Below are 12155 nucleotides of genomic sequence, written 5' to 3' on the forward strand. Positions count from 1 at the left end.
GGGAGCAGTGGTTCTGCTTTTTTAAAACCAGGTTTCATTTTATATGATTAAAAGGTGATTCTTTTTCATATTAAACATTGTGGTGCAAAAGCAACTCATTCTCGATTGCCGTTGCAGGGTGAGGGAAGGTTTTTTTTTCCTCAGTATATACATATGGGAGAAGCTTCTGGAAATTGGCGGGATAGGTCCGCTTTAGTTGCCTGCCCCCGCCCCCCTTCTGCTTAAGTCTGCTCTCCGTTGTGTAAGCCTTTTATTTTTTGACATTGCAGAAAAACATTCCCACTGCTGGCCTGACACCAAAATTCCAGATTTGTCTATTGATTTCAATAGGCAATTCTCATAATCACTCCAGCAGATCGGGAAATCAGTCCCTTTGTATGTTTATATACTGATAACTTGAAGGTGGTCCATCACACATTATCTCAACGATAAACTTGTACCAACTTTTGTATTAGTTTCTCACATTTCCATTTTAAAATGAAAATACTGTTAGGCAACAGATTATTTCAATAGTAGACTTCTAAAACTTGCATTTAATATGCTAGGTCTTCCTTATCATTGTTCTCCTTTTAAATTCCAGGAAATGCAACACATGTGATTGTTCAAGCTGCTGGAGAGTGGCGGTGGAGGGTAACAGGCCTGATTTAATACTTCATGGCAAAACAGAATCACTGGAAAAAGTGGGATCTGCAATGGCAGGCTCTTCCTTATAGGAAGGGCTAGACAGGAATGGTTATAAGGTATTTAGTTTCACAACAGTAAAATGAAATATGTTTCATCTTTTTATGACTTATTCAAAAAAGGATACTTTAGCTTAAAAAGGCCCTTATAAAGTAGTCTCCCTGAATTCCTAATTACTATGTGGATGTGCCCCCCTTCCCTTTGCAAATGTCAGAATAGACAGAAAATGAAGAAAGAAACTGAAGTGACTATAGGAAATTAACGTACATTATTTGAATCAGTCTCAGGAAACAGCCAAAACTAGGATTTTTCTGTTGTTTTTCTTCTCTTCAGGAACAGCTTTGTGCCTGAGTCACATGCAGATGCCTATTTGAAAGTTCATCATGCCACAGGAATTAGAAATTGCTTTTGATGATCAACCATCACTGGAGGCCCTGGAAAGCTATGTAGTTTATCAGCTTCTTAAACAATCAAACAAAAATAGCCCATGCCCCAAATAGTCCTAACCAACACATCTGAGAATATGCTAATGAATATCCATATTGTTAAAAGGCATAACAGAAGTGATCAAGCTACGCATCATTTGTAGGCCAAGAAGTAAATACACCATTACCACCAACTGTCAAGATATTTTTGAACTGAGGGAAGAGTTAAATTCTAAGTGAGCACATAAGCCAAATCCAGGATCCATCACTGGAAGATAATGTTTAGTTTGGACACTGCTCTTCAGTCTTTTCTGCAGCAGCTGATACTGTTTCAGATTTTTAAAATCGTCTGCTTCTTGGTCAAAAGGAATGTGTTTCTTTATATCAAAAGAAACAAAATGTAAAAGAAAACTCACAGCAAATGCTTTATCTGCTGCATGAGCCAAGGTTCCTCTCAACTTTCAAATCTGAATTGCCATACCTATCAACAAATCCATCACTGGTGTAACTGTCAATGTCTCCCTAATACTCCTTCAAACACAACCTTTAGGTAGGTCTTTTATTTATACCAGCCATTCCCAACTAGGCAGCCTCCAGAAGTTTCAGATTATAGTTCCCAGCATTCCTGATTATCTGGCTGGGGAAGTCTAATCTATTTTATCTTAGAGATATTTAGCAGTGGATCATGTTAATAAGCACACTCATCAAAGTTATTTTAAGTGCAAAATGTTGATGATGCAATTGTAGGGGAAAACTGTTGGTCACATTTTAAGTATTGGCCATTCTATGGATTGGTACTGATTGCTGCAAACTTAGAGTCATTTTCCATAAGGCTTAACTCCAAAAAGGGAAATATATGGTTGGGCTAAACATCGAATGACAGTTAACATTTGAATCAGATCTTGTAACAGACGAACAAGTATGCATCCATATGTGGAAGTAGTAACCATGGCAAGAAATTTCATCAATGTCTTTAGTTACATTAATTCTTAAGAGCCTCAGCCAAAGTGACTGTGAGAAGCTGGTAGTTGTGTATTACAAAAAGCTAGAGTGCCAAAGGGTCCCCATCACCATAGATAGGACATTTCTGAGTAGGCATACAAAAGATTGCAGTGTGAATGAATCTTATTTTTTACCCCAATCTGCTAGTAAATACCATCTGCCAAACATGAAGGAAAACTTGAAAAAAAGGCAGAAAGGGAAAAAAAAAGACTTTGGAAGTTTATTCTTTGATAAAATTTAAACTGAAAGTGATGACTTTGCTATTAACATTTTCCTAGATGCACAAAAATCTATTCACAGAGAAGTCTGTGTATACTCTAAGACATTAAATTAGGGCTACATGAGAGTAACATAGAAGATGAAGTTTCTATTCAAAGAGCAAAGTCCAATAATCATTTTGGTAAAGCAATAGCCTGTTCTGGTTAATGAGTTCAAAGAAAGAGTCTTCCTCTAGAAAATTACAATACAGAGAACGCATACAATTACAATACAAGAGGGGCTATTTGTTAGTAACTAGCATCTAAAACAGAAATTGTATAGTAAAAACACATAGAAATTAAAACCAGTTTCATTTTTTTTTTAAACTGGAAAAATGGAGACAACTCTTAAGCATAAAAGTGGTAATTTGTTTAAAAAAAAAAACAATTTGTTTTGGTAAATGAAGCCAGTTCCTTTAGAACCCAAAGGGTAGAAGTCAGAAGAACTCAAGCACATCATGCCGAGAGGTAGAGAGGTGTCCATATATAATCACAATCTTCCATTGGTTTTCTTTCTTTTTTTTTTTTTGTCTGAGGTAATTAGCTGTGTGTGTCAAGTTGTAGAATCAAAAGTATTGGCAAAAAAAAGAGCAACATTGACAAGATACACTAATGACCTCTTTCCTCTCCTCAACAGGTCCTAAAAAATTTAATTAGATGCATCTGAATTAATGCTTCCTGGATCTCCAGTAGGTGAAGTGATCGATGAAGGGGTAGTAGCGTCCTGCCAGCTGCCATTAGCCTGAAGAGGGAATAAAGGCATTTTGTTGTTAAGTCCACAAGGTGCTACTACTTGCCTCTTAAATCACTCTGATTACGATTTCCCAAATCACAATAGGAGAGCATTATGCCAAGTGTAAGGCACAGACTTTGTTCCATTATGACTAGCCTCATAGCAAATACCTTCGCACTGTAATTCACTTTCTGGGGCATAGAAGGTAAAATATTGAGTGAATGCTGCTGCTGCATTTGTTTCATGGTTTCTCTTTTTCCCAAACAGGACTCCTTTCCTCTTGCCCAATTTCTCCAGCTAACTTGTCTAAATGGTTAAAGCTTTACTGCCTGTTGATTCTCAAACAATTCAAAGAATTCAGAGTACAGGTTGGAAGAATACATACAGCCACTCCCACATATCTTTCCGTTCCCAAATGCAGACTTGGGGATAGGAACCAATCCATGGCCACTGTGTGGATTTCACTGGAGGCTAGTTGTTGTGCATGCTTTTGCTTTCTCTCTCTCTCTTTCTCCTGCAGTCTCTTCTTTCAACTGGGAGCACTCTCCTCCAATGGGAGGGGATTGGAAGATGCTTCCTTCTAATCCACCGGGCCAATATGGATGAGTAGGTAAGCCAGCTTCTCTTTCTGACCATCCCTAACCATTCACGGTTCTTCACAGTACCGTGAATGATACAGAGAAAGATTGTCTTACGGTTTAAACATGAGGGGTTTTTTTTTATCCCCTGAATAACAAAGACTGGCAACAGGCTGCCTATTTCCCCTACTCTTTGAAGCAGCCCTGTCTTGCGGCAAGGTGCTAGCAACACCACAGTTAATGCCGCAGTAGAGTTCTATTTTAATTGCATCTGCAGAGATGGTTACATTAACCAACATTGCCATGTCAGACTTCCGTAGCTCAAGGCATTCAGTTTCAAAATCAGAAGCTCCTTACATCAATGCGCTGTGTCGAATATAGAGGGTTCCCCACAATGCTGTCATATCTTCCTGCCTGGTGTATGACATGGTGTAAGGAATCCATCTGTAACAATATGACCAATTTGTCAAGCATACAAAAAAGTGCCAAACCGCTTACTTAAATGCTATAGTTACTGCCCCAAGCCCCACTATCTTCCTTTCTGTGACCTGGAGAATTTTCGTGTTCAGCTGGGCTGCACATTTATTCTCAGCTTTTAATTAATTATATTGCTTTTCTGCTGCAGATTCAAACACTGTGATACAAACGCATATTACCAAGAGGAGATTGTTATTAGCGTGATAAGGTTTTTAAAAAATAATGAATGGGTTTCTCTGGGCCCACCAATTTTGGGAAAGGAAAAGAGAGGGGGGGGAATCCCGTTCTCTTCCTCTGGAATGTATAGCAACATTCATTCTGCATTACTATACATGTATGTTACCTTTCCTCTTGAAATCCAGGAGAGTATGTTAACAGCACTACAGTAATGGACAATCAGGCCACATATACCAGACCTCGTAAGGCTACAGGTCAGGCACAGGACCAAATTCATTTAGGCAAAAGTTCAAAGGGCAGGCCAGTTCTAGCCCGGTACAGAATAATACAAGTCCTTCCTTGTCCAAGAAAGCATTTGAAGATTTACATCAAGTTCAAGGCCCAGAAGGCATTTATTTATGGGATAACCTGTCTCCTAGTTACTATAGATAGATATTTTACTGTCATGTGTTCAGGAAATCTTAAAATCTACTTATCTTACAATGAGAGTCATGCCCTGGGCACCTGGATTAAAGTATTTAGGACCACAGAGGATTGTTACCCCAACATTGTTACGCCTACCTGTGACTGCACATTGGCTCCCACTGGTGAATTCTGGTAAGAACTGAGTGACTGCAGGTTTATAAAGGAATCTCCAGAATTTGTCATTTTAAATGACCCAGAGGAACCTGAAGAGGAAAAAAGTTACCTAAAGTTATGTCTGCAACTATTCATTTTTGTGTAATCTGTTATAAATGACAGCCCAAAGAGCTGTTGTGCTTGAAATCTGATTCCACAATCTATCACCTTCTATCTTTGCATAGTACTCAACTTCTAGAGCTTAGTTAATAGTTCTTGACCAAATACAGTCCAGATTATTTCATGAATCCAACTCAAGATCTCCTCATTTTCCTTTCTACAGATATACCCATTCCTTGTTTCCATTCCAACAACCAGGTTCTTAAGCGAAATGGTCGCTAAGTGAACACATGACCAAGAGAGAGAGAGAGATGCTGCAAAGATCACTGGTTGCTGCCATCTCGTTCAGATAAAATTCTTGTACAGCTACGCCAGTGTTACTCTCACTCTGGTGTGCACTGTTGTCAGACATACAAACTTAGGTCATAAATGTGTGCCCTGGTCAGAAAATGAATTTTTTATTACTGTTGTATTTGTCAATGGTCAGTCGTTGTGTACGAGATGGGCGGCAGAGAAATTTACTACTACTAATTATAATCACCACCACCACCACCAAGGTAGTTGCTAAATGAGGAGTGGGTGCAATTACAAATTGTGTCCCTAAAAACTCTGAGGTTACTTTAAAGGCCACCACAGGTTCCTTATATATAAAATAGTACACAACAAGATAATTAGACCAGAGATTCCCAAGCTTTCTCCATTCAGGGCTTCCCTAGAGGTTCCCAAACTGTGTGCCATGGCTCTCTGGGGCTTTGCAGCAAACTCATTAACAGTTCCCGTTATTAAGTAATAACATATCCTGTGGCACCTCATTGGGGAACCATGAAATTGACTGTTAGCTCAGTTATCCCACCGCAATCCATAGCTTTTTGAAAGGGATGTGGTGCTATATTTTAAGTCACAGTTTCTGCTTTTAGGAAGACTTTATGAGATTCAATCAGTCGCACATGAATCTATGCCATTTAAAATACGTACCTATTTGTTTTTAAAATACACAAATTCTAGGGCATACAAGTCTATTTGACAAGAATTTCCTCAAAGCCTAAAAATCAATAATCTATGTTATTAATCCAATTGCAGATACCCAAGTAGTAATATATTATATTACTACTAATAATCAATATATTAGTAGTAATATGTTAATATATACAGTATATAATAGATGAGAGAGCTGACCTGGTGTGTATTACTGAGACTTGGCTGGGCTTGGGGAGGGGTGTCACTGAGTTTTGCCCAGCCAGGTTTCCAGTTGGCATCAACCAAGACCTCCAGGCAGGAGTGGGGGTGTGGCAACTGTCATCCAAGATTCTCTTTATTTACATATACATACATACATAATTTTTATTTAAAAATTTGATTATAATAGTAAAATCTAATACAAGTTAAACTTAATGAAAGAAAAGATGATAGAGAAGGAATAAAAGGGCAAGGAAAAAAGGAAAAAGGAAAAGAATATAATAAAGAGAAAAGAAATATATAAAGAAGTGATTTCCAACTTTCATCACAAGTATAAACGAATTTAGTAACTCTTCACCCTCTAAAGTTACAAACATTTCATCTCATATCCCATCTCTTATCTATAAATGAATCTATAAAAAATCTTTTCAGTCCTGGTGTCAGCAGAAAGTCCAAAAAGGGTAGCCAGGAGTAACGTATCTTGTTTTAACCTTGATCAAATAAACCAACTTTATATTCCTTCTATTACTAATAGTCTTAATCTTTAGTTCATTCAAATATTGTCATAGGATTTGATTTCTCTTCATTTCTTCTTTGTCCCATCACACAGAGTTCTTCAAGGCTTTAACAAGCTTCTTTTGCAAATCAATTAGAAAAAATTATCCAGGTCACTCTCTCTCTCTCTCTGCCACCACAGAGAAGTGCTGCCTCAAACCCCGTGGCCAGCCACCCAAGTGCTACCGTGCAAAGCCTCAGCCTCACCACCACCCTGTACTCTGCAGGTCCTGCTGCGCCCCTCTGACCTTCACCATCTCCCTCCTGCTGATGTGGCACACCCGGCCTGGCCCTATGCAAGGCAGCTTCTGGCCATGCCAGGCCTTCTTCCCGAGACCACTCATAGCACACGCCGTTCTCACAATGCTTCAGAAAGCCTTCCAAAAGCTTGAGGCCTTCTGAAACATTGCAAGAAGGCCACACCCACTGTTCTCCAAATAGTGCACACCATTCTCACAATGCTTCAGAAAGCCTTTGAAAAGTCTTCTGAAGCATCATGAGAACAGTGTGTGCTATTTGGAGAATGGTGCAAGCAGCCTCAGAAAGAAGGCCTGGCACGGCCAGCAGCTGCCTCGCATAGGGCCAAGCCAGGCACACCTCACAGCATCAGGAGGAAGATGGCGAAGGTCAGCTGGGTGCAGCAGGGCCTACAGAGCGTAGCAGGGACAGTTGGGGCTTGACACTGTGGTGGATGGCTGCAGTATGGGGCTTGATGCGGCACTCCTCAGGAGCGGTGGTGGCTGGCTGAGACTGCTGAAGGCCCCAGGCCTCTACTTCAGCCCCAGAGCCGCCAGCGCCAAGAAGTGCCACTGTGCAGGGTGGCCAAAAAAGCAGAGAGAGGGGAAGAGGTAGGCAGGTGGGGGGAGTTGAAGTGACCCTGCAATTGTAAGTGTGGGTGGGCTGCAAGCACCTGAATTTTGATCACTCAGGGGGCTGCAATGGCTGTAACTTCAGAGACCAGGCATACGTACCATTCATTCAGCACTGCTGTAACTTCAAGTGGTCGCTGAATGAATGGTTGTTAAGCGAAGACTACCTGTATATATTAGGGCTACAATCACCATATGGTTAGCTGACACTATGTCCAACTTAGGATTTTGTGGGGAACACTGGCCTTCTAATGCCAACAATACTACAGATAGCAAAAATATAAACGTACTAGGATGATTTCAAGGACAGTGTACTCTGAAATAAAATGATTTATAGAAAATCATTAACACATTCATTAATGAATATATAGGAGTCAGGAAAACAATTCAAGTTCCCAAGATGTTTCAAGCAAATTTTTCATCAGAGGGAATAGAAAGCACTAAATAATGTATCCTAGAAGCATTGCTAATAACAAGGCAGCAGGAGACGACAGTATCCCAGCTGAACTGTTTAAAATCTTGCAAGATGATGCTGTCAAGTTGATGAATGCCATATGCCAGAAAATTTGGAAAACACAAAAATGGCCATCAGATTGGGAAAAATCAACTTAGTCTCCATACCAAAAAAGGGAAACACGAAAGAATGCTCAAACTATCGAACAGTGGCACTCACTTCACATGCCAGTAAGGTAATGCTCAAGATCCTGCAAGGTAGACTTCAGCAATTCATGGAGCGAGAATTGCCAGATGTACAAGCTGGGTTTAGAAAAGGCAGAGGAACTAGGGACCAAACTGCCAATATCTGCTGGATAATGGAAAAAGCCAGGGAGTTTCAGAAAAACATCTATTTCTGTTTTACTGACTATTCTAAAGCCTTTGACTGTGTGGACCATAACAAATTGTGGCAAGTTCTTAGTGGTATGGGGATACCAAGTCATCTGTTCTACCTCGTGAGGAATCTGTATAACGACCAAGTGGCAACGGTAAGAACAGACCACAGAACGGACTGGTTTAAGATTGGGAAAGGAGTGCAGCAGGGCTGTATACTCTCACCCTACCTATTCAACTTGTATGCAGAACACATCATGCGACATGCTGGGCTTGAGAAATCCAAGGCTGGAGTTAAAGTTGCTGGAAGAAACATTAACAATCTCAGATATGCAGATGATACCACTTTGATGGCTGAAAGCGAGGAGGAACTGAGGAGATGAAAGAAGAAAGTGCAGAATCTGGGTTGCAGTTAAACCTCAAAAAAACCAAGATTATGGCAACCAGCTTGATTGATAACTGGCAAATAGAGGGAGAAAACGTAGAGGCAGTGAAAGACTTTGTATTTCTAGGCGCAAAGATTACTGCAGAGGCTGACTGCAGCCAGGAAATCAGAAGACGTTTAATTCTTGGGAGGAGAGCAATGACAAATCTCAATAAAATAGTTAAGAGCAGAGACATCACACTGACAACAAAGGTCCGCATAGTTAAAGCAATGGTGTTCCCTGTAGTAACAAATGGCTGCAAAAGCTGGACCATAAGGAAGGCTGAGCGAAGGAAGATAGATGCTTTTGAACTGTGGTGTTGGAGGAAAATTCTGAGAGTGCCTTGGACTGCAAGAAGATCAAACCAGTCCATACTCCAGGAAATAAGGCCAGACTGCTCACTTGAGGGAATATTAAAGGCAAAACTGAAGTACTTTGGCCACATAATGAGAAGACAGGACACCCTGGAGAAGATGCTGATGCTAGGGAAAGCGGAAGGCAAAAGGAAGAGGGGCCGACCAAGGGCAAGGTGGATGGATGATATTCTAGAGGTGATGAATTCGACCTTGCTGGAGCTGGGGGTGGTGACGACCAACAGGAAGCTCTGGCGTGGGCTGGTCCATGAAGTCACGAAGAGTCAGAAGCGACTGAACAAAATTGTCTAGCAGGTTCATCAACAAAGAGGAATTTTAGTTTTTAATGTAGTTTTTATATTTAAGGGTTGGTTTTTTTGTCTAGTTCTTGTTATTAGTATTTACCCTGAAGAACTGGCTCAAACATGTTAGGAGCTGAAATTGCTTCAATTATAATTCACTCAGAAGAGCCTGCTGGTACACTAGATCTTCATTTCTTTCATTATTATATCCTAACATAAGGCAAATAGGAGGGCTGACAAAAAACAAAAACAAAAGAATTTAGACATACAGTGTGGTTCTAAGGCGCTTTCAAAAAGGCCAGACTGCTTCACTCATATGTTTTCAGCTTCTGAGTAGTGTTACTTTCCCATTGTTGGTTTCCCCAGCAGGTCTCCTTCTTTAACTGCAGCCTTTCTACACTCACCAGAATTTGGGGTGGGGGGAGAGCTTGTTTGGTTCCCCTGGGCCACACTGGTTGCATCCACTGCTGTTTTGGCTGCATAAATATTGGCCTCCTCCTGGAATTTCCCCATATTTTTCTTGTACCGGATTCTCTTGTTACCAAACCAATTGGAAACCTGTAACACAACAGTAACTCCATTAATATGTAAACAAATTACACTATCTAGTCAGCTAGTATCATCCTTGCAGGACAGGAAGACTAAGCAAGGTTACTATCGAAGTGGGCAAAATATAGTCATCCTTCAAGTCTCTATGGCACCGAGCGAGGTACTAACACATCCATTTAAAATACCAGAAATCCTTTAGCAGAAACATGAATTTGTGCTTTATAAAATCCCTTTCTGAAACAAGATACTGAAAACTGCTGTAACAAGTCTTGTTGAGTTTAATTTTTATTTTAGTTGTTGTGTTTATATGCCACCTGCCCAGAAAAAATGTCTGTGACATATACCAATAAAATCCATATTAGAAACATATTAACTCCCATAGCATAGGAAATGGTACAATAAAATGGTATCCAAATTAGGTGAGAGCAATTAAAAGTTAAAAAATGACTGTTAAAAAATAAGCTGAATATAAAAAATTGATTAAAACACAAAGCAGCAACGAATACATCTGATTAGAGTACTCTATGTCACCTCAGTACATTAAATTTTTGATTAAATAGAAACGACTTCATATGCATGCAGATTATTAACTAGGGGACTAGATGAGTTTCCCTTGGAATGGAATCCAAAAGGCATCCAGAGCCAGGTCCTAACTTTGAGACACTGCCATTCTAATGCACATTCGAGCACATACATAGGCCATAAATACCTTGCTTTTGATTCCACTGAGTTAGAAAACAGCTCAGAGAAAGGTAGATGTGAGGTCCAACTCTACATTACAGCCAGACTCACAGGACTTATTCTACTACAAATTCTTGCTGCCTCTGATCTAATTCTGCAGAGTATGGCCATAACATGGTTTGTTTGTTTCTGGATTACTGTGATGTGCAAATCCATACCAAATAAGAAATTTCTCAGGTAAGAATAGCACTGGTTGCTTTGTAAGCTAATAGATTTATTTTCAATAAATTAACCAAAGACTTTTAAAATCTTATGGCAGGTTTCACATCTGTAGCAAATCTTGGATTTCTAATCTAACGCTAGGCATGCAAGATTAGCCTGCATATTCTACCAAGCTTTATGAAATGAAGAAATGTAGATACCTAGTTAATTCAACAAAAAGCCATTCTGAACAGTGACACAGGGAAGTAAATCATGTGGCAAGACGTAACCATTAAAAAAACCTTCCAAGTAGGCTTTATTATTGGGCCAAAGGAATTAGACAGAGAGCTGAGTCTGGCAATAATATAACAACATCTGGGACAGAATTCCATTGCTCTTCTAGTCATAATTCCAGCTCTGTGTGGATCCATTTAAGATTGTTTATTCAGTTAGAAAATCATGATCAAGAAAAAAATACATTCAAAAATCCAAAGTTTCAGTAGGGAATTTACATATATTTTTAATTAAAACAAAAGCTATACTAATAGTTTAACCATTAATGTACAATTTGCCAAAAGCAGAAGCAACCATGCTGGCCAGGAGAAAAAAAAAGAATTCCAAACTCCCTATTAAAGAACTACCTTTATTAGCTTGGTTCAAAATTACAGAAAGCATGCAATCTCCTGAATTTTCAAGAGCTGTCCATCATATTGGCTGTACAAGCCACACCTGCAGTCAATTATGTCTCAGAATGTGGAAGTAGCATGAAAATTAGACATGCAAATTAGATTCTATCAGGTGAAGAGATGGTATCAGATTGCATCAGGGCTTCCCAAAGATTGCTGAGATGAGGAAACAATATATAATTATTGGTCCCTCATTTTTGGAAATCAGAAATCCATTTGGTAAGTTTGTTTTCATCTACACAGCCTACCTGAGAGACTGTAATGCCTCCTTTCTTTGCTAGTTCTTCTTTGGCTTCTTCACTGGGGTAAGGATTACTCAGATGAGAATAAAAATACTCATTCAAGACTTCAGTTGCCTGCTTGCTGAAGTTACGTCGCTTTCGCCTGACAACACATTGGAATTATTCATAAAACCTAACATTAAACTAAAATATAGACTGTCCCAAGGGCTGGAGGAAAAGTCAACAAGGACTACAGGAAAATACTTAAAGGTTTGGGCATATTGATCAAACCATGGTTCTT

The 12155-nt window shown here is 39.6% G+C and overlaps 1 protein-coding gene across 1 annotated transcript in view; it reads right to left on the reverse strand.

Moving 5' to 3' along the window:
• Positions 1-2306: 2306 nt before the first annotated feature.
• Positions 2307-12155, reverse strand: part of PBX4 (PBX homeobox 4) — a 38984-nt gene continuing 29135 nt past the window's right edge. Inside the window, exons 5-9 of the mRNA XM_063293997.1 lie at positions 11882-12017; positions 9921-10074; positions 4892-4998; positions 4034-4120; positions 2307-3107 (exon numbers count right to left, since the gene is read on the reverse strand). Coding sequence (XP_063150067.1) covers positions 3015-3107; positions 4034-4120; positions 4892-4998; positions 9921-10074; positions 11882-12017 — 577 coding nt within the window. The 3' untranslated portion in view covers positions 2307-3014. The remainder of the gene's footprint in view (positions 3108-4033; positions 4121-4891; positions 4999-9920; positions 10075-11881; positions 12018-12155) is intronic.

The sequence above is a fragment of the Candoia aspera genome, chromosome 2, assembly GCF_035149785.1.
Source record: "Candoia aspera isolate rCanAsp1 chromosome 2, rCanAsp1.hap2, whole genome shotgun sequence".
Lineage (NCBI taxonomy): Eukaryota > Metazoa > Chordata > Lepidosauria > Squamata > Boidae > Candoia > Candoia aspera.